General features: G+C 35.5%; 1 protein-coding gene across 1 annotated transcript in view; it reads right to left on the reverse strand.

The window, feature by feature from the left end:
• Positions 1-1,510: 1,510 nt before the first annotated feature.
• CCDC180 (coiled-coil domain containing 180) overlaps positions 1,511-23,823 on the reverse strand; it is a 131,603-nt gene continuing 109,290 nt past the window's right edge. The window contains exons 32-38 of the mRNA XM_051980269.1: positions 22,602-22,743; positions 21,494-21,654; positions 19,252-19,389; positions 17,657-17,768; positions 16,839-16,944; positions 4,275-4,410; positions 1,511-1,731 (exon numbers count right to left, since the gene is read on the reverse strand). Of these exons, the coding sequence (XP_051836229.1) occupies positions 1,600-1,731; positions 4,275-4,410; positions 16,839-16,944; positions 17,657-17,768; positions 19,252-19,389; positions 21,494-21,654; positions 22,602-22,743 (927 nt within the window). The 3' untranslated portion in view covers positions 1,511-1,599. The remainder of the gene's footprint in view (positions 1,732-4,274; positions 4,411-16,838; positions 16,945-17,656; positions 17,769-19,251; positions 19,390-21,493; positions 21,655-22,601; positions 22,744-23,823) is intronic.

Here is a 23,823-nt window from a genome sequence, read left to right on the forward strand (position 1 = left end):
GGGCTACACAAAGCTCACTGCAGAAGATATGATGCTAGATTTTCTCCATGACATCTCAGTCGGTAACAAGACCATATTCACAGGAATTCTTAAGAATCTTAAGCTACCTCTCTTGCTCTAGCCCCCATCACTCACATAACTGTTCTTCTGTCCCATTCCCACTACTCCCTGGTATCTTGGACATTCAACAGTGAGGAAGAATACAACTCGAGCACTATCATTCCCAGCAAAGACAGCTTTGCACTTACCAGAGCTACTGTCAATGACTGCTTGTTTCAGAGAAATTAAATCCAGGAAAGGCAAAAATGGGGCAAAAAAGGGAGAATGTCAAAGTAGCTATAAGTGACTACCACTGAATGAGCTGCTTCTTGTGTTATTTAATGAGCAAAAGATGGTTGCAGTTAGGATTACTTTTTTATCTTCCAAAGTTTATTGTATAGTTTTGATGTATTCATGTATGAGACACATCTTGTTGGAAGAAATTCTTTAAAATGTTTTGCTCTGCTGAATCAAATGCATTTTTAATATTCAACAAAGAGTGGAATTTTATATTTTTTTCTTTTCCCCCTCTAGTCAATTGGGATTTATTATGGAATATTGCTTTTAAAAAGCTTACCTGCTTCCTATTAATACCTTCCTGTGTGCAATCATACTTAAGATATTTTACATAGTTGGAGAAATAAACATGTTGGTTGGCAATTGCTGATATTCTTTTGGTCACAATATTTGAGAGACACATTCTTAATAGAATATAATATGTTTTCCACAACTTGTCACTTCTCTTCCTTGTATTTGATCCTTCAATGTCTTCAAGAGTCCTGTTACTGGTGCAGATCTTTTCTATATATCCTAGGTATAATACAGATGAGTTTTCTGTATTTGAGTGTTTGACTTTTTAGTGGGGATAGGGGAGGCATTTGGAGTATATCAGTAAGTGACTGAGACTGATTTGAACTCAATTCCTCCTGATGCCCGGATTGCTGCTCTAGCCACTGTCACCTAGCTGTCCTTTTTGTGGTGTTCATTAATGCCATTTAAAAATAACTCTTCTATAAGTATATCTATTATTGTGATGTAAGAGTCCAAGTGTGGAGTCTCCATTTCCTTTGATGATGAAAAGTAGAGTTATAAAGCTACCCAATATTATGTTAGCTGAAATTTCAAAAAAATTGTTACCTTTCCCTTATTTTTAAACATTGCTTTAATTTACTCAAAGAGAAGAATATTAAATTTGGAATCAGAGGAACTTGCTTCATGCCTTAGCTCTCCCTTTTAGGTAAGGAATCTTTATGGACTTCAGTTTCCTCACCTGTAAAGACAGGGCCTTAGACTAGATGTCTTCAGACATCTCTTCCATCTAGAATTCTTTTCATTGCACTGGACTACTGATGAGCTGGGGAATGTTTACTCCATCAGAGAAGATCACCTGTAGTCTGATCATTCATGAAATGTACCTGATGAAGGCAAAAACAAAACCCTTCCCAGAACAGAAATCACCATATCCATCAAGACTAGTACAACCAAATTTTTATTTGTAGAAAAAAAAAGCATCAGTGTTTTTAAACCTAAGTGCATACATAAGAAAAGGGTAAAAAGGGATTAAAAATACATATCCTTAATGGTTTTTACTGAACGAGTCCACCAGCCCTTCCAGTTCTCAGCTTTAGTTAGCTGAATATCCTTTTCTTCCTTTATCTTGTTCAGTTCCAACTGTAAATCCTCCAGATATTTCTAAGGAACAAAGCAGAGGAACAAAGCATCTTAGGGGAAATGCCAATTTCCCTACCTTGTCAGTTTTCCCTCTCCTATCTCCTCCTATTTGTTTCTTGAACTTAGACCCTATGTAGCAGATAGCAAGTTCAGACACCTGAGAAAACCTTGCCCTCTCCAGCTTTCCTCCAGTACCCTCCCACCTGGACACTGCACTTCCATTCCCACCCCTACAGAAGGTCCTCTCCCTCTTTCCCATTGGTAGTGAGTCTGATCCCTCCAAGGGATTCTTATGGCTAAACAGATCTAGCTGCTCAGACTCTTGGATGTGGAGGAAGTTATTAACTTTAATTAACCTTCCACATCCTGACTTTGCCCATAGTGATTTCAATATATCACAGGTTGGCACAAATTAAATGGAATTTTGGGGGGAGTTTTGCATAAATCACATACAACATATGAAGCCCTACAGATGACACAGAGCCTATGATCAAATGTTTAACCCAAATTTTATAATAAAGTGCTGTAAACACCCCATAAAAGAAAAAGAAAAATTTAGCTTTCTTCTTTGACATGAAGGGAGAAACTTTTTTTTTTTTTTTTTGCAAGATAGTTGGAGTTAAGTGGTAAGTCCAGAGTCACACACCTAGGAAGTGTTAAATGTCTGAGGCTGGATTTGGATCCCCCTGATCAGAGCTGGTGGTCTCTCCACTGCACCTTCTAGCTACCCACTAAGGGCGAAAACTTTTACAAGATTTTTCTAGAGTATCATATTTCTACCCCTCCTTGTGATATGGAAGGGATAACTGTACAATCCTTTTGGGAAGTTGGAGGAATATTAGCCTTACAATCTATACTGCCACTATGTATTCCAGACCCCCAGGTATTGCCAGCTAAAGATGGTACGCTAAGAATCCCTAGCCCCTACTACCACTTGCCTTGTCTCTTGGTCCCTAAGTGGTGTGCTCAGGACCACCAAAAACCATTTTATTTGCCTTGGTAATAAACTTTCCTATATGTGTTGTCTCTCTTTTTCCCCCCTGAGACAATTGGAGTCAAGTGACTTGCCCAGGGTCACACAGCCGGGAAGTGTTAAGTGTCTGAGGCCAGATTTGAACTCAGGTCCTCCTGACTTCAGGCTTGGTGCTCTCTCCACTGCACTACCCAAATGCCTGATGTGTTATCTCTTCTAAGTAAAAAGAGCAACTTGAGAACAGAACCTATTTTGTTTTGGTATCTCCAAGGATTTGGTATAGTGTTTGGCCCTGTCAGTTCTTTTTCTAAGCACTAAACATCTTTTGTCTTATCTAAATTCTTTTGAGGTTTTTGCAAAATTCGGGTAAGGGCACTGCCTATGTCAGATGAATGTTAATATTTTTCCCTGGTTTGAGAGTCTGGGTTGTATGGTAGAAAAAGCCTTGGATTTGACATTAGGAAATTAAGTTTGGAGTCCTAGTTCTGCCCCTTTCTGATCTTTTAGAGTTTCATAAACTCCTTTCTATCACCTCATCTTGTAAGTTAGGATTTTCATCCTAGCATTGGAATGTTCTCTCCATAACTGGCAGGTTTAGTTTTGCATATAGTGGAGTAGATAGAAATTGTGTTGCTAGGTTTTCCTGATAACCTTTTGTAAAATTTGCTGACTTGAAATACAAACGTAATTTGTCTTGAAAAGGACCTACAGGGACCAAATGGTTTAGTCCTGCCTTTAAGCAAACTAACATCTAAGTCTAGTCACATCTACACTAAAGTTAATCATTCAACAAGTTTTATAATTACTTATAAATTATGTTATTATATATAATTATATTATATAACACATATGTTACAAATAACATACGATTGTTTCAAATAATGATGTGAAAGAGTTTGAAGGCAGGGATTTCTACCATCTTTCTCTCCATTATCACATCATTTCCCCCATTCTGTCCCCCATGGTTGAGGCAGTGCCTTGCTTGTGATCTATGTTGTTTACCCACTCATCACATTTTATCTATAATGATCTATACTGGAAGCTCCCTGAGGTCAAAAAAGATGTCTTAAACATCTTTGGATTTATTGTGGCAATTTTTAAAAAATCAATTTTGTTTTGATTTCTTTCAATATCTAGTTATAAATTTTCAAATATTTGAATAAATACAAGAAAGGATACTTACAAAATCAAAAGCAAAAACAAAAAGACCAGAATTACATTATACTACTCTAGAAAATAAGCAAAACAATCTAGAAATGTAAGTCAGGATGAATGATCATAGCTACAGTAGCACACTCTATTTAGCTATAAAATATGAAAAGTATATAAGAAAAACTTGTTCAGATGAACTTTTTAGCAAGATTGTACCAATATTGGATTTCTTTGCTTATCACATGGTAAAACAATGTAATAGGATGCATCTGAAAGCATGCCATAAAGAAAACATCCAATGATTGCATTCATAGTTAACTTAAAGTTATCATAGTTAACACCAGTGCTCAGGTTGTGTCTTGTGAAACCATGATATTACCAGTAATGAAAAGGGGGTTCAAATTCCCTTTCAAACAACTGCCCATTTCCCCACACTTACCGCATATATAACATCTCTTGCTTCCACTACTGCTTGGTGACCCAGACTATTTTTGTTGGTTATGATTGGAGGTGCTGCTCTCATGTAAATTTTGTGGTGAATACTGAATGTTGTAGGGAGCATTCCTGGCCACTTCCTGGGAACAAAAATACACTTATAGTACAAACACACCCTCTATTTTGAATTTCTCATCAATGAGATCTAAAGATGCAGACATAATGTCCTTTGCAGTCACCATTTGTTTGTCCCTTATTTAGAAAGCTTATAGTGAATTGGTTAGTCCTTTCTAGAAAACAATTTGGAATTAAGCAAGAAATGTGTATGTATGTGTTCATGGAAGCATGATTTGTAATACCATTAGAAACAATACACATGTCAGATGACTGAGGAAGAGTTAAACAAATAATTGTAGATTAGTATAATGGAATATCATGGGTCCATAAGTAAAGATGACTATGAAGAATTCAGAGAAAAATCGGAAGTGATGGTGAATGAAGAAAACAGAGTTAAAGAACCTTAGAAGCCATGACATCAAACGTTTTACATTTTATAGATGAGAAAACTGAGGTTAGGAGTGTTTAAATGACTTGGCTGAGGTCATATGGAGATTTGAAGTGAGGTGAGGGAGAGCTGGGATTTGCACAAAGGTTTTCTGGTTCCAAAGCCAGCCCTCTGTTCACTGCAGCAGGGACAGGGACTTTGAGTTTTAGTGGCAAGGCTTGCCCAGTTATCTCCCATCAGGCCAGGACACCTAAAGAACAGTCTCGCTAAACATTCGTTCTCCCACATTCACCACAGACAGCATTTAGGCGAGAAAGGAGGATTTTCTGATACCTCATCAAGGTAAGGTGAGTCAGTGGCCAAATAGGGCAGATGAACCACTGCCAGCTCAGTTCAAAAGCCAGAGAATGCTAATGCAGGGAAAGGAAGGGGGGAGAAAGGCTCAGAAACAGCTGTGGAGGCAGATCATCTCCTAATGGGAGAGTTTTTGTCCCCTCCCTGCTTCTGACTATATGATGATTAAGTACATATAAACAGACAGATGAACAGGTATATTGCAATAGATTGTTAGAAGAATTTTTAATTTTCCCTTTTTATTATTTGGAACTCGGGGACATCCCTCTCACAATTTTTGGTTAATTCAAAGTCTGCCTTAATATTAACGTCACCTAAACAAAGCTTGTCCTTTGAGATACAGAAATTTACTTAAGATCCTTAGGTGTTCCTTAGATAAAAGACCAAAGGAAAAGATTCCCTGACTCTGTTTGTTGTTGTTCTTTAGATGATTAGTAGTATATAATTCTTTCCTACCCCATTTGGGGATTTCTTGGAAAGGATATTAGAGAACAGTTTGCCATTTCTTTCTTATTTTACAGATGAGGAAACTGAGGCAAGCAAGATTAACTTATTTGCTTAAGGACACATAGGTGAGTAAGTAGGTGAGATTTGAACTCACAAAGGAGTCCTCTTGAACTTCAAGCCCAGTACTCTATCTACTGTACCACCCAGCATGACACCTTAGCAACATATAAATTGTAGGTTCCTTCAGCCTACTGTAAATTCTCTAAATGCATTTTAATCTATAACCTGACTTACTTTACCTAAAGAGTTTATCTAATGAAATTTGTTTCTTTAGCAATCACATGAGATTATGACTCTGTTTAACTAAATGTGTTCAAATTGGGATTGTATGAGATTATGGATCCATCTTCTCTATCATTTTTTATGGCCTAAGAAGAATGTACATGAACTAAAAATGTAAATGAATTATTTTTCTGTTATTTTATAAGCAAAATAAACCTTGTTAGAATCCTTATGAATTGTTCAAGTTTTCTCTGAGGTCCAAACCTATGCTTGAGCATACTAATAAAACCTACATTTTTACCTCTGTAATTTCTATATTGTGATAAATCTATATTTGAAGAAAATAGAGTTAAAGAACCTTAGAAGCCATGACATCAAACGTTTTACATTTTATAGATGAGAAAACTGAGGTTAGGAGTGTTTAAATGACTTGGCTGAGGTCATAATCCCAACTCCCATTGTGGTTGTGTGAATCAAAGGAAATAATATATGCAAAATGTCTGTAAGCTTTAAAGTACTATATAAATATTAACCATCATTATTTGCAAAGTATGGATAATTATAACACCTTCCCTACATATATATAAGAGAAAAAAGATAATGTTTAAACAAGTGTTTTGTAAACTTTAAGTTTTTTTTTTTAAATATGATTGTCAATCAACCCAGTAAATCAAAGGTTCTTAATCCAGAGTCCATGAACTTTGATTATTTTCATTTTTTTTTATGGTGAGGTAATTGGGGTTTAGTGACTTGCCCAGTTAGTAAATGTCAAGTAACCAAGACTGCATTTGAACTCAGGTCCTCTTGACTTCAGGACCAGTGCTCTATCCACTATGCTATGTAGCTGCCCCTGAATTTTGCTTTAAAAAGTGTTTTGATAACTGTTTCAAAATAATTGTCTTCCTTGGTAATCCTATGTGTTTTATTTTATGCATACCACTGGCTTTCCTGGCCACCATAGCCTGAAGGCTGGGTATTTAACATTTCACCCTTCTCCCGTCCCTTCTCTAGTAGCCTCATAGAGCTGTGAGATGTCTAGTTCTCTGCCAGTCTCCAGCCTCCATCAATAGTATTTTCTTAAGTGTAGAGAAGGATCCCCAGCATTTTTGTTCCATTTAACTGTTACTTAAAAGACATAAAAACAAATATATAAACATATTTCATTACACATGGGGTGTAAATCATCCTCTCCTATGCTACTTAGTTTGTCTGAGGAAGAGCATTAGGTTTATAGCGTTCCTCCATTCCTATACAGCACAGTCCTAATTCTAAGGCCAAAGGTGCCTTGGGCTTACATCCCAAGCCTCCTGGCTTCTTGGACCTTCTCTTTGAGGCTAGCTTGGCTGTACTATCCTGCCTGAAACCCTAGCTCTTAAGAGTCCTTAATTTGAAGTCCTGGGGACACCAGAGATTATTTTATGTATCTGAAACTGAGAAGGATAAATGAAACAAACTCTCTAGGACCATTTCTTGATGCCATGAAGTAAAAGAAAAGAAAGAGAAAAGCTATTTTTACTTCTTCATTTGGTTCTTGGCATCCTCGGGTGCTGTGGGTGAATTACCTGTGATCTCATGCAGGACATAGAACAAGTCTGTTTCTGATGGTTTTAAAGCCCGGTCTAGCTACACTAATCAAAGAAGATTATCACTCCCCAATGTGGAGGAACAAGATGCCTCCTTGTTAGGAATTTGAGAGATTCAGCAGACCTCCATTACTTGTGTATTTTTTTTTGTCTTTATTATTTTTTAACCCAGTTTCATGTTAAAACAATTTAAGTAATTTAATAATTTCTAATAACATCTCCACCAATGTTACTGTTACCAATGATCCCATTTTTCCCATATCCCTCCAACATTTGTCATATTAGCCAATCTGATAGGTGTGAGCATTTTAAAATATTGTTCTGAGAAGGGTCTCATAGACTTTACTATTCTGTCAGAAGGGCTCATGATGTATGTATGTATGTAATATATATATATATCTATACATGTACATATTCAACTCGTTTTTCAGTTTTGTCCCAGTACCTTAAGTATGATACTTAATGCATGTTTTGCTGAATGAAACCTTGGAAATCGTTCATCTTGATTCAATTTGTAGATAAATTTACTGTATATACAAAAAGGACAATGTTCTCTCACATGTATTTATTTTATTATAAGGTTTCAAAATTAAAATAAAATCATATTTGATTTGGTGTGTATTTGACATTCCTCTTTCTGGCAGAAAGATTACAAGATGTACATAAGGAATGTTATGGTGAGTTCTGGGTACTCATATGAGAATAAACATTAGTAAGCTAGATAACATCCAACAAAGGCCAAGCAAGAAAGGTTTTGACTTTATGTTATTTGAGGATTAGTTGAAAGGACTCAATGTTTGGAGAAAAATAAGATGTCAGGAAGATAGGATATTTTGTCATCCCATATATGGAAAGTTTTAAAGGGAAAGAGAGATTGGACTTGTTCTGTTTGGTGTCCCAGAAGGTAAAATTAAATTTAGGTTTGATGTGTCAGGAAAAACTTCCTAAAATTAGAGCTAGATAGAACTGAAAAATCTAGCTTTGGGATTTAGTGGATTCTGTCACATTGAAAAGTTTTCCAGCAAAAGTGAGGTAACCACAAGATGGAGCTGCTGTAAAAAATACTCTATTTTCAGTTATGAAGGGGATGCTGAGTCTATTGCCAGTTTTTAAACGGTAGTCTAGTCTCTTTCTGTAAAATAATAGTCAAACTCATCATTTCTAAATTTGGAGCCTTTAAATGTTAACACATTTCCTCACTGTTTACAGAATTAAACATTACAATTGTGAGCTAGAAGAGAACTTAAACATCATCTATTTTATCTTATTTTATACCTGCAGGAATATGTTAAGTGACTAGGAAAAAGTAATATAAGCAGAAAGTACAGAAATTAGAATTTGAATCCAGATTTTCTGATTCCAAATCCAGACTTCTTTCCATGGAACTACACAGGGTTTGTTAGTATAAATTGTTATTTTGATATAACATCACTGATTATTTAGAAGCTATGAATCAACACTGCAAAAAAAAAAAAAAAAAGTAGAAATCTAAGCATTATTTTTATGCCATTGATTGTAGCAAGGAAATTAACATTTTATTGTATTATTTTTAATCTGGAAACCAAATCCTACTTCATTAACTTCACTGAAATGTTAATGACTTTTTTCTACAATTCTGAAAGATTATCTAAATGCTTTAAAGCTCACTCAGATTCCTGCCAAAAATAGATTCTGAGCTACAGAAGTAAATGAGTAAAAACTACGTGCAATTGTCTTGTTTGAAATACATCTTGATTACTTTTCCTTTTCAGTTTAATGTTCAATAATTGGTTTGGTCAGTAAATTCTGTCACCTGAAAATGATTCCAGTCTATTTAACTATAAATCACAAGTGTGATTTGGTAGATTGAATATATAAGACATATAATTATTATACACATGTATATATAGTAGCATCATACTATGTATAATATAATTATTATTTCAAATACCTTTTGTTATCTGCAACCTATATAGTTTTAACTATGATATTTGAGGATTCTATTAAAAAGCTGAGGCATATGGCTGACATCTAGGATCTTTTAAACCTGATTTCTACTAAGTATAACATCTTATCTGGTGTTATCTGTCTTCAGTTATGGTCCCTGCTTATAGGGATTAATGGACACTTGTACTGATTGTGCCAATCTAACATCAATTCACTTCAACAACTAACATTATTTACTATTTATAAGATGAAGAGCTAGCTCCTAGACATACCAAGATAAAAACCAAAAATGGTCCCTTTCCTCAAAATGCTTACATTTTACTAGGAGAATACAACAAAATAATAATAAAGACAGACATTTACTTAGTGCTTAAAGGTCTGTATGTGTTATCTCATTTAAATGCTTACTGCGATTATGTGAGATAATTGCTGTTTTCATCCTTATCTTGCTTTTTTCTATCCTATACACTTTTGCACAGGTCATCTAATCTCATTGGTACATACAAGTGGAATCATGTCACTATTCTGCTTAAAAACTTTACATGATTCCCTATGGTCTCTACAAAATTTAAAAAATATACTAAACTAAACTCATAAGCCAAACTGTCAATCAAAGCTATTCACAATTTGGATTTGAATAACTTAGCAGCTTCACTTGTTACTATAGTTTTATTTCCCTATTTTGATCTCTTTTTGGTGTAGATATCAAAACCATTATTTTTGTCAGAAAGAATTTTGTGAAAATTCTTCTTTTCCTCTTTTTTTCAGATAATTTCTATAGCATCATAATTACTTGACTTTTTTTTTAAACGTTTAATAAAATTTGTTATAAGACCATTTAGCCCTAGGATTTCTTCTTTGGGCGGAGCACAAAATTTTTGGTATGTTGTCTTATTGCTGTCATTACCTTCAATGAAATTATTTGTTATTTCTATTTTTTGTTCTTTACTCACTGATTCTTAATTTTAAGATTATTATATACTTATGATGTACCAGTTAATTTTTAATTATTTTTATCAGAGTTCATTTATTCAATATAATTTTTGTTTAATTGTGATTCATAAAAGATGTGTTTAATATTTCTGCTTTCCTGTATTTGTTTGTGATGCTTTTGTGCCCTAACACAGGGTCAATTTTTATGAAAATCACACAGCCAATAATTGTATATTCTTTTCTGGTTTCATTTAATAATCTTCACCAATCTATCATATCTAACTTTTTCTAAAATTGTATTCAGTCTTTCATCTTTCATTTTTTTTAATTTTATTTTGGTAAGATTTATATTAATTCATTATCTGATACCTTTCAGCAAAATTTATTTTCCATCTTTATTTCTTTTAAATTAATTTTTGTTCTTGTTCTGAGATCATGATTTTTTTCCTTTTTTATTTCAAGCTAAAGATAGATTTTTCTCAGCTTATTTTAGCATACTTTAAAAAATGTTTTATTGGATTCTGGTTTCTAATCTGTTTTATAATCCTCTTCTGTTTTGTGGGTGATTTAATCCCATTAATATTCACAATTATGATTTTTTAAATTATATTTTTAATCTGCACAAGTCTGCTTTCTCTTTCCTGTCCCCCCATCTCCTCACTTTGAGAACCTAAAAATAAAAATATTGTTGCAAACATGTATAGTCCAAAAAAAAGCAAAATTCTGCACCACCTATATCAAAATACATGTGTGTGTTTGTATATATCTCATTCTGGAAAATGAGTACTTCATACCATTATCAGGATGTCATTTCATTATTAGTTTCATTATTAGTCTTCTGGGATTGTGGTTGGTCATTATATATTGGTCAGTTCGTCTTCCTAATTCAGTCAATTTATTTAAGCCCCCCAAACTTCTAATATATGTCAAACACTACATTAAGTACAGGGGATACAAAAAACAATTTCTGAATGCCTAACAAGATTTTATATTTCTTTCTGGAGGTGATAGGGAGACCCTGGCCAAACTTTCAATTTCCTTAGTATTCTCTTCCCCTCAGGCTCCTTTCTCTCCATGAGGAGAAAGAGTACAAGGTTGACATTAGAGAGCTCCTCCTAGGTCCTCTATTTAAGGAGAGGGCCAGGGGCAGGAATCCTATCATTTCCCAACTGCCTGCAAGACTTCATCATGCTTGTATACCATGATATCCATCTGTGGCTTCTTTTCTTTTGACTTATCGGCTTCTTTTTATGTGTTGTCATTTACCATTAGATTGTGAGCTCCCTGAGGGTGGAAACAGTCTTTTAAAGCCTTTCTTTTTATCCTTAGAACTTAGCGTAGCACCTGGCATATAATGTGTACTGCATAAACATTTATGTGCCGACAATGCTTTAGAAAAATTAGTTTGACAGCTGAGTGGAGGATGGCTGAGGGTGGGAAGAGATTTGTGGCAAGCAGACCAACCGGCTGAGTTCAGTTCTGGATATGTTTGATGTACAGGACGTCCAGATTGAGATATCTAATAGTTGTAGATGTGAGACTTGAAATCAGCAGAGAGGTTAGAGCTTAGTAAGGAGATTTGAGAATCATCACTGTGATGATGATCAGGGATGTTAATGAATCCTCAGGAGCTAATGAGATCACCAAGTGGAGTAATATAGAGGGAGAAAAGGAGAGAGCCCAGGACAGAACCTGTGGGATACCTTCTATTAGTAGGTGACCTAGATGAAAAGCTAGGGAAAGAGACTGAGGTAGGAAGAGAACTAGGAGATAGCACTGCCCAAAAATTCTGAGAGAAGAGAGTATCAAAAAGAGGGTAATCAATAGAGTCAAAGGCTGCAGCGATATCAAGAGGTATAAGAATTAATAAAAGATCATTGTATTTGGAAATTAAGCGATCAGTGGTAACTTTGGAGAGTTTGGGTCAAATGATGAGATTAGAAGGCAGACTGTAGAGTTAAGAAGAGAGGGGAAAGAAGTGGAGGCATTTTTTGTAGATGGCATTCTGAAGGAGTTAAACTACAAAGAGCAGGAGATATGGGATGATAATTAGTGAAGCTCCACTAAGCAATGAAGATTCACTAAGCAGCATTAATTGAGGTGTTTTGTTTGTTTGTTTGTTGACCATGGGGAAGATATGAGCCCATTTGTAGGCTATAGAGAAGCAGACCACAGACAGGGAGATATTAAATTTAAGTGAGAAAATGGGGGTGATAAGAGAGGGCAATCTTCTTGGAGAGAGAATGGAGTGGGATCATTCGCACAGTAGAGGGATAGGTCTTGGCAAGAAGTGTCATTTCTTCATATAAGAATGAAAGAGGACATATAGTAGAAGACAGCTGGGTGATATGAGATAAGAGGATAGAAAAGGGAGTTCTTGCCAATGGCCTCAATTTTAAAAAATGAAATATGGGGCAAGATTTTTAGATAAGAGGACGATAAGAAAGGGAATCAGGAGAGGTTTGAGAAGGGATGAAAAAGTTTCTAAGAGCTGCTGTGGAGAGTGGAATAATGACTTGATAAGAGAGGTACAGTAGGAATACCCAGAAGTTGTGAAGGCCCAGCGTATTAACACAAATCAGTAGTGGATCCAGTCAGAACTGTTACATGACTTCCTCTACCTTTGTTAGGCAGGACATGTGTAGGAGCAAAGGCAGTAGGTGGTGGGAGTAAACCAAGGCTGGGGCCTAGCAGGGCACAATAGGTGGTATAAGGAGGCAAATACTTCATGAGAAGGGGACAGTACAAAGTAAAAATGGTTCACGATAGGGAAAGGAGAGTGTGGCTAGTGGAAGGGTGAGGGCTAGAACATAGAAATGGCACCTTCATAGGTGATGGCAAGATCAAGGTTTTGACTCTGTGTGCCTGAAGTGGGTTGGAGCAGAAAGTAACAGGAAATAAGTTGATGAACTGGAAGGTTAGGACGTCTGAGGAAGCATAAGTGAGTATGTTGAAGTCCTCTAGTATGAGGATAGGAGTTGGGGAAGAGAAAAAGATTATGTCAGGTATTGAATTCATGAAGAATAAAAGGAAGTATTCCTGGAAGACTGTAGACAAAAGCTACAAAGGGTTTGATTGGATGGCAGATGTGGATTGCATGAACCTCAAAGGAGTAAAGATTACTACGTAATGGTGGTAGGGAAAGAAACTAGAAATTGCAATGGGGAGCAAGGAGTGTTCTAACTCCTTCACTTTAACCAGATAATCAGGGAAAATGAGTGAAAAGTGCAGCCAGTGCTGGAAAGGGGAATCAAATCATCTTTCTTTGTCCTTATCATAGCACTGTCTTTTTGAGAAATTATTTTCCTGGTTCTATTCATCTCACTCAATGTCAAATCATAAAAGTTTCCCTGGAACCATCATTTCTTATAGCACAATACTATTCCATCATATTAACATACCATAACTTGTTCAGCCACTTCCCAATTTGTTGGTACCCCCTCAGATTCCCATACTTTGCTACCAATAGCTACAAATAATTTCATAATCTATAGGGTTTGTTTTGTTTAGGATTGATCCCTCCCTTTATACCCTACAAAATTACCCTTTTCTCTTTTTCACTCTTGCCTTCCTATTTCTGTTGAGTGAGTTGTATTTGTGTGTGTGTATTTATTTCTTCCTTTGACCAGTTTACATGATAGTGAGATTCAAGAATTAGCCATTCCTTACCTTTCTCTTTATTTGTATAGCTATCTACTTGTACTAGTTTCTTCCCTGCTAGTGTATTCTTCTTCCCCTCCCATGTCATTCTTCTTTTAAGATCTTTAAAATACAGCAAAAACATTCCTAGGTCTTCTGCCTATTAGACTTTCTCTAAGAACCCTGATGATGATAGATTTTGTAGTCAACACATATATTACCCACCCCATCCCACTCCTATTCAAATGTAAGCATTTATCCTTATTTAGTTTTTTAGCTTTGTTCATTTATGTTTACCTTTTTATGTTTCTTTCAACTTCAGTGTTTGAATTTTAAATTTTCTATACAGTTCTGATCTTTTAATTAGGAATTTTTGGAAATCCTCTTGTTCATTAAAGGTCCATTTTTTTAAAATGGCAGAAACTAGGCACTAATAACATCTCACACCCTATGCCAAGGTAAGGTCAAAATGGGCTCACAATTTAGACATAAAGGATGATACTATAAGCAAATTGTAGAGCAAGGGATAATCTACCTGTTAGATCTGTGGAGAATGGAGAAATTTATGGCTAAAGAACTACTAGAGAACATTATGAAATGCAAAATGGATAATTTTAATTTCATTAAATTAAATTAAAAAGGTTTTGCACAAACAAAACTAATGCAGCCAAGATTAGAAGAGAAGCAAAAAGCTGAAAACAATTTTTATAGACAGTGTTTCTAATAAAGGCCTCATTTCTCAAATATACAGAGAACTGATTCAAATTTATAAGAATACAAGTCATTCCCCATTTGATAAATGATCAAAGAATATGAACAGACAATATTCAGATGAAGAAATTAGAGTCATTAGTTTTATGAAAAAATACTTTAATTCACTATTGATTAGAGAAATATGTATTAAGACAACTTCACACCTACCGGATTGGCTAAGATGAAGGGAAAAGATAATGATAAATGTTGGAGGAGATGTGGAAAAATTGGGATGATAATGTATTGATTGGTGGAGTTGAGAACTGATCTTACCATCCTGGAGAACAATTTGGAATTATGCCCTAAAGATTGTAAAGCTGGGCATACTTTGCTTCAGCTGTATCACTACTGGGTCTATATCTCAAAGAGATCATTAAAAAAAAGGAAAAGAACCCACATGTGCAAAAATGTTTGTAGTAGCTCTTTTAATGGCAAGGAACTGGAAATTTAGTGGATGCCCATCAGTTGGGGAATGGCTGAATAAGTTATGTATATGATATGTAGTGGAATATTATTCTTCCACAAAAAAAAAAAAAAATGAGCAAGCTAATTTCAAAAAAGGCTGAAAAGACTTACATGAACTGATGCTGAGTGAAGGGAGCACAACTAGAACATTGTTTACAGTAAAATCAAGATTATGTGATGTTCATCTGTGATGGACTTAGCTCTTCTCAGCAATGTGGTGATTCAAGACAATTCTAATAAACTTGGGATGGAAGATGTCATCTGTATCCAGAGAGAGAACTATGTGATTGAATGTGACTGAATGTGAATCAAAGCACAGTATTTTCACCTTTTTTTTTTTTTTTCTGGTTTGTTTATTTGCTTGTTCTTTCTCCTGTTTTTTTTTTTTTTTTTTTTTTTTGTTTGTTTGTTTTTGCCTTTTGGCCTGATTTTTTTCTTACACAATATGACAGATATGGAAATGTATTTAAAAAAAAAAAAAAAGGATTGAACATGTTTAACCCAAATCAGATTGCTTGTTATTTTGGGAAGGGGGGAGGGTAAAAGAAGAAAGGGAGAAAAATTTGGAACACAAATTTTTTCAACAAATTAATGTTGAAAATTATCTTTGCATGTATTTGGAAAAATAAAATACTATTGAGAAAAAAAAAAGGGCCATTATGTTTCATCAGTAGGATAACATGTGGTTTCACTGGATAATTAATTATTGGCAACAAGACCATAACCTTTGCGTTCTGAAATATGGTTCTCTACTCTCTGTGCTCTTTCCTAATGGTGGTTGCTAAATTCCACATGATCTGATTGTAGCTCCCTAGTATTCAAATTCTTTCTTTCTGGCTACTTGAAACATTTTTTCTTTGATCTGGAAGCTTTGGAGTTTGGCTGGGATGTTCTTGGGAGTTTTATTTTTGAAGATTCTTTCAGGAAATGGCCCGTGGATTCCTTTTATTTCCTTTTTGCCCTCTGGTTCTCAGAGATTGGGGAAACTTCCTTTTAAAATTTCATGGAATAGGATTTCTAGGCTCTTATTTTGATTATGGTTTTCAGCCTAATGATTCTTAAATTTTTTTCTTCCCCTGTTTTCCAAAATAGGTGCTTTTATTATGAGATACCTTTCATTTGTTCCTGCTTTTTCAACCTCATGACTTGGTAGTAGTAATCATGTCCTTGATTTTCCTCATTCCCCTTCTCTTTTTTAACCTTCTTTATACTTCATTGTTGAAGTCACCATTTATTGCTCTTTTATTCCTGCTTCTTTTGCTCTACATTACATCATACAAATCTTCCCATATTTCTTTGGCTATTTCACATTATAATTTTTTACAATGTAATAATGTTCCTTTACATTTGTATATTGTAATTTATATGGACATTCCCCATATTATTCCATTTCCAGTATTTTGTTCTTACAAAAAATCCTCAGAAATTTTTTTTGGGGGGTTACAAACGATTCTTTCTTTTCTTGGTCAAACTCATTGGTGCTTAATTCTAAAACTGCAACCACTGGAATCAAAAGAGATGCACATTTCTTTAATATATTATATTATTCTATATATTAATATTTTTTAAATTTTGAAAGATTTGTCTTTGGAAAGTTACCTTGTGCCTTTTCCATTGCCTCCACTAAGGGTCAGCTACAGTTTTGACCCAAACTTTGTTCTGAGAAGTGCTCATAACTTACTTGCTTCCGCGTTCACTTTGTGGCTTTTCTTTTTCTTCTTCTGAGGGAAGCCCAGCAATTTTCCTTCGCATTAAGGCTGACACTTTTTGCCTGACTGGCTCCATTTCTGTAATAAAAAAGAGAGACATATGAGATGACACCATGAAATTATTTTCACATAATGGAAAGAGCATCACAGTTATCAACTTTATCCTCTTAAAAGACTTGAGTTTAGATCATAGCTCTGCCACTTATTAATTGTGTGACCTGAGATAATCCTTTTACTTCTCTGAGCCTCAGTTTTCTCATTTCTAAAATGGGTGTCATAATACTTGTTCTTTGCTTTATAAACTTCAATGTGCTTTGGAAAAGTGAGTTTTGATAGTGGTGATGAATGAGTTCAGTTCCCACTGATCATAAACTGACTCATTGTAACTTAGGAAAAATCCCTTTGATTCTTTGGACCTTGGTTTCCTAATTTGTAAAACAAGGGGGTTGGAATAGAACAAATGAATATTTTTCCAGGTCCCAGTCTCTCCTTAGGCTAACTATAGAACCCTACTGGGAAGAAAAGGCTTGCTCTCTGAGACCCTCCTTAGTTAGGTGACAATTTCCTCATGGCATCTGGGGGGCCACGTATATAGCTGTAGTCCTGGGCTCCAGTCAAGGGAAATTCCTAAAGGAACACAGTTACAAGGTGGCCCTAGCACACTGATCAGAGGGACCAAGATTAAGAAATGAATGAAAAAAAAAGCCAACAATTTCCATCCCATCTCCACCCCTTTATCCTAGAAACAAGTCATCACTTGAAAGTACAGCTATACGGAAGAACCTCTTACTTGCTGCTTGGACATCATCAACTGTGGGGATTTCATCCATTTGTTGAAGTAATTTCTCAGTCAAGACAGTCAAGGAGTTTATAAATTTCCGGGCACATTTCTTGACACATTCCTAGAGAGAGTATGGAAATGATCCAATTTGATCTAACAGGATAGGAAGATAGATCTGAATATTTGTGTCAATGCTAGCGTAGGCATTTTATTTATTTTTTTTGTCAGGGAGGAAAGAGAAAGAGAGGGAGGTCATGAGCTAGATCTATTGAAGGAATAATGTTATGACTCAATCAGAAGATAATATTTGGGGGAGTAGAAAATGAATCTGTGATTTCAATGATGTAGGGCATTCCCAATGAGAAAACTTTTTCTACCAATGCAGACTGGCCTTTATTTAAGTGTTTGAATCATTTGGAGGTGTTTTAAGAGAAGGGAAATAGCTTGCTTAGGGTGACCCTGCTAAGTCTAGAGGTAAAGGGGAAGGATGTAGCAGAGAAAAAGGAAATCCTTCTCCTTAGGAGAAGAGGCAATGTACTCATTTTGGGCCTTTGCTTGCTATATTCCCTAAGATGATGCTTGGGAGTACATTTGCAGGGAGTTTGAAACACCTGTCCAGGTTTTCCTTATGTAGTGCCAGAGCTTAGGTATGCACAGGGAAGAGAATTCCCATGTGACATTAGGAAGTGGCCAGGGCTACAAGCATTGTAAAAGGAGGAGGCAGGTAAAACAAGCAAGCTTATTCAGCACATACTCATGTCCCAGCTTAGCTTCGGTAGGGGAATTGATACTGGCTAGCTAGGATGGGTGGTTCTCAAGAAAGAGATTTGATCAAAAGGGAGTAATTAGGAAGGTGACAAAGCAGGGTGTCAGGTGGTCACTTTTCCCCTGACATTTAGTCAGGGGGCTTAGTCATGGTCAGGATTTATATTAAACCAGTCCCATTAAGACAGATGGCTAGAAGGTAGATCATAAGGAACCAGGAAGCTTAGGTCCTGATGTATTGATTAGGTTACCCTATCTGAGATGGTTAAGAAGTATCCAGATAGGAGCTCTCAGGGGACCCCAAAGTAGATGGATTATATTACAAATCAGTATGTAATAGAGGCTGGATTGACTCCTATTTTCTTGACTCCAAGGTTGGCTCTGGCTACAGTACTCCAACCTGCCTGTCAATAAAATTTTAGAACCTTAAAATTGTCAAACCAAAAATCTTTAAAATCTTAGGGAGGAAAAGTATAGACAAATATACAAGTTGCAGGCCCAAAGTGGATTGCTGAGGAAAGTGAATATGTTTGGGGGCAGGAGGAAGGGACATTCCAAATTATTAAGGCTGCCATTAAAGAGAGCAGCCATGCTGTTATGAAATGATCTAGGAATTACTACCTGGAGTTTCTTTCTTTTTTTTTTCCTGAGGCAATTGGGGTTAAGTGACTTGCCCAGCGTGTCACACAGCTGGGAAGTATTAAGTGTCTGAGGTGGAATTTGAACTCAGGTCCTCCTGACTTCAGGGCTGGTGCTCTATCTATTGTGCCATCGAGCTGCCCCTACTACCCAGATTGTCTAAGAATTATAAATGCAATGAACATGAACAAGTCTCATACCTCTAGTTTATCTGCAGTAGACAAAATTCCAGTATTCTGATCCGTCTGCCTCTTTATTTCATCTTCGCACAAAGACTCCATAATGTTGTAGTTATTTGGATGTCCAAGGTCTGAATGTAACTCTAGGTTATTTTTATCCTTCAAATAACAATTAGACAAATAATATTAGCAGAGTTTGAGGTAGGGGATAAAAAGGAATTGAACAGCATTATCCCCAATTTTTCTCCTCCAACTCATGTTCCCAAAACCTACTCTTTCCCAGATATAGACAAATCCCCCTATTAGCTTTGTAGTGGGGAGTAGGGCATTAAAGGAAAAGAAATGGTCAGACAGAAACAGAAAAAGAAGAATGGGAGTGGGATATGTATACTGTAGAGTTCTGACTTATGCCTACTTAGAATTGGAGAGTGTAAGCACCCACTGATGAATTAATCAATAAAATAGTTTATTAAAAGCACCTATTATATGCCTGAAACTGTGCTAAATAAGCCCTAGAAATTTCTTTTTTAGTTAAAAAGCATGTCCTTCAAGGGAAGATACTAGATTTTAAAATTAGTACCCAAAAGATAAATATTGAATAGATGGAATATTTCCTTAAGGATGACTGAGGGGAAGGAAAGTAGAAAAGGTAATAGCAGCTAGTGGGACTAGGAAGAGCTCCTGGAAGATGGGAATGTCTAGGTGAGTGAAGGCAGCCAGGGATTCTAAAACATTAGTGGTGGGGAAGAAGAGCATGCCAACACAGAGAGATGAAGTGTGTTACCTGAGAGAGAACAACATGTAAACCAATAAAGCTACATTATAGTATGGATAGAGGGAAATATAATTTAAAAGGCTGGGAAAAGTAAGAAGAAGCAGGTTCCAAAAAGCTTTAAATGTCAAAAGCCATTATATTTGATTCTGGTGGTAATAGTCATCAAATGAATGCAAACTCATTAAGGACGAGGATTTTTTTTTTTTTTGAGGGGGTAGAAGAGTACCTTGGCACAGAGTAAGTGCTTAATAAATATTTGTTGAATTTATTTTACTACATACATTTCAAGTACTAGATATGTTAGAAAAACCAAAAAGAAATGAAGATTTGGTTCTACAACTAATACAATCAATTGTAGTATTGTCTTTATTGAACTAGTTTCAAAGAAAATAAATAATAGATATTATAAGTCAATCTTCCACAATCCAAAGATCCTAGTTAGCAATTAACTGTCCCTAATCTCTTTACTGCATACGTTCTCTCACATTGGCCAAGTTTTGTCATTGACTCTAAGTCATGGTGAGTCTGATACTTAAAAAAAAAAAAAAAAAAACTCCTTTGAAGTCATCATTCTTATGCTTTTCAAATCAGAGTATAATATATGTTTACATTTTTAATGAATTGTTCCTAGAAAACTCTTGCTAATGGAAAATTCTGTTCTGCATGAGGACTTGCCTGGTAGATAATAGGATCTTAGATTTAAAGAAAGGAAGTTTAGAGGTAAAAAAAATGACTCTTCCCCAATACAGAGAGATTGAAAATAAGCCAGAGAGGTTAGTTTAACATGGACAATCCTGAATTTGTATTATAACAGCTTCAGAAATCCTGTGTCCTTAAAGAAAAATCCAATTTTGGCTTAAATCAGAAATATACTTCCTACAAAAAATTGTGTGCTGTTTTGTAAAATGGAAATCTTGAAAACATGCTATTAAAATCATAGAAAAACAACATGGCACTTCTTGAAAAACTAAACTGTTAGTTCATATCATAATCATATCATTAACTACTAGTACCCCATTTTACATATAAGGAAACTGAGGCTTAGACCAGTACATGACTTGCTCAGGTGTATACAGTTGATGTGTCTGAATTGGGTTTGAACCCAGGTCTTCATGTCTAGTGCTCTATCCACTATTCTATGATGTCTCTCTAAAAAGAGATGGTCAACAAGCATTTATTAAGCCTCTACTATGTATTAGTCAGTATGCTAAATTCTGGGGATAAAAATGAGCTCTCAAAGAGTTTATAGTCTAAAGGTCGTTATACCCAGAACTTTCTGAGTTGAGAAAGGAAAATGGAGAAAATTCAACACTAATTACATTTTCTGAAGAGGAAAAAAAAAGTGTGTTACAAACTTGTGTTATGATGTTCTAAGAATCTTAGTTTCCAAAGGCAAAAAAATGGACTAATAAATGCAGTCAACTCCTGGGCCCATGTTTAGAAGAAATCCTCATAATCTTGACTATTGGAAGTCTTTGAGACACTTACCCTTATCTTTAACCACTCTTCCAGTTCTTCTTTGAATTGTCCCTCGATCTCAGCTTTGCTGGACTGAAGAGTCTCCCAGTGTTTGTGGAGAAAGTTTTCCATGACGAGATTAGCCACATGAGGCAACTGTTCCTCAAATTCCTTTAACTGCTCCCGTAACTCTATTAGAATGGAAGGAGACAGAAGTTCAAGGACCTCAGCTGAGTGACTCACCAAGTAGATATTACATCCACATGGGAAGAGCATGGGACATTCCAAGGAGATAAAGAACATGGGGGCCCAGAAGTAACACAAGTCTGAGTTGGCTTGGTCATGTGTATTCTTCAGGTATGTATTCTAAATTTATGCCCACTGTTTCTACTGATAGGTATATACTTAGTTTTATTAGGATGGGAAATGTTGTAGAGATATCCTAATTTTGCATATGACTTTGTATTGAGTTATTTGTTTTTATGACTATTAAAGAAAAGCATGTTGTGTGGGATCTCATGAATTATGGATTTATAAGTACAGATCCATTTCAATACCCTTAAACCTGAGGTGGAGTTAAGGAAGTCATCCCTTCAAGTGACCCACCTGGGAGAGTGAGGTGAAGGGAGCAGTCCCAGAGGGACTATATCTAGTTTTAGGTCCTTGAAGACTATAGTTATTGGTTCTACATTGCAATTTTCCCCACTGCGGTTTTGATATATCATGGGTCAGCATAAGAAATTAAATAGGAATTTTTGGGGAGTTTTGCAGGAGCTGCAGACTTGAAGACTAGCAGAAGACACAGAAAAAGTTTAGAAATTCAGAAATGCTTAAAATATATGTGTAATATTTTGCATAATATCAACATATTTTATCTTTTGAAAATGTAATAATTCAAAATAGTATGACAGGAGGGCCAAAAAATTTAACACGGATTTTCCTACTCCTGGAGATATCATGCCCTTAACCCTTCCTTCACCCCCATGATGTGGAAGGGATAACGATATTGTCTATCTTTGTATCTTCCCCCAAGGCTGAATATCGAGCATTACACATAATTGAAGCTTACCAGATGCTTATAGGATGAATGAAGGAAGGGTTTTTATAGAAGACAATGAAGTAACAACTTTACATGTACCTATGAGACAGGAATTATAGTATTCATCTGACTGGTTCCCATACTCTAAGAGCTTCTTCCCAAACACTTCAACACATTGGTCAAAAGTATCCTGCATATAATCAGGTCTGGTGACTGTATGTTTGTCTTTACGGTAAAATTCCTACAGAAGAGGAAGATAAAAATAGACCTTTTCAGTAATCAGGTTTGTCTAAGAGGCTTCAAGGGTTAGGAAGTTGGTAGTGAGTGAGGTGCTCAAAGACAGGGCCCACATTTTATTCCCCTTTGTGAATAATCCCTCTCACCTTTGGTATTTTAAGGTCCCAAAGCACTAGACCTATAATGACCATATAAGGTAGGGCTAGTGCAAGTACCAATTTATTAAGTGCTAAACTCCTCAAAAATGCTATGGCTATCTATCATGTGGCCTCTACTTTCCTCTCACTCTCTTTTTAAATCCTCCTAAGATCTGGCTTCCAGCCTCATCATTCCATATGCCCTCTCCATATATATGTGTGTATATATATACAAAAATCCTTTGTGAAACTTCAAACCAAAATAAGGTCAAAATGGATATATGATTTGGGCATAAAAGATGATACCATAAACAAAGTAGGAGAACAAGAGATAATTGATCTATCAGATCTTTGGAGAAGGGAGGAATTATGACCAAAAAAGAACTTAGAGAATATTATTAAAGGTAAAATGCACAACTTTGATTAATACATTAAATATGTATTAATACAATTACATTTAAAAGTTTTACACAAACAAAACCAACAGAAACAAGATTAAAAGGGAAGTACAAAGCTGGGGAAAATCTTTATAGTCAATATTTCTGATAAAGGTCTCATTTCTCATATAAAGAACTATATTAAATTTATAAGAATACATTTCCCAATTGATAAATGATCAAAGGATATGAACAATTTTAGATGATGTCATTAAAGTTATTTATAGTTATATGAAAAAATGCTCTAAAATTGATTAGAAAAATGCAAATTAAAACAATTGTGAAGTATCACCTCACACCTCTCATATTGGCTAAGATAACAGGAAAAGATAATGATAAGTATGGGAGGGAAAACTGGAACACTAATGCATTGTTGGTGGAGTTGTGGAGGAGAACAATTTGGAACTATGCCCAAAAGGCTATAAAACTGTGCATACCCTTTGACTCAGTAGTACCATTACTGGGTCTGTATCCCAAGGAAATCATAAAGAAGGGAAAAGGGCCCACATA

Source organism: Antechinus flavipes, chromosome 2, assembly GCF_016432865.1.
Source record: "Antechinus flavipes isolate AdamAnt ecotype Samford, QLD, Australia chromosome 2, AdamAnt_v2, whole genome shotgun sequence".
NCBI lineage: Eukaryota > Metazoa > Chordata > Mammalia > Dasyuromorphia > Dasyuridae > Antechinus > Antechinus flavipes.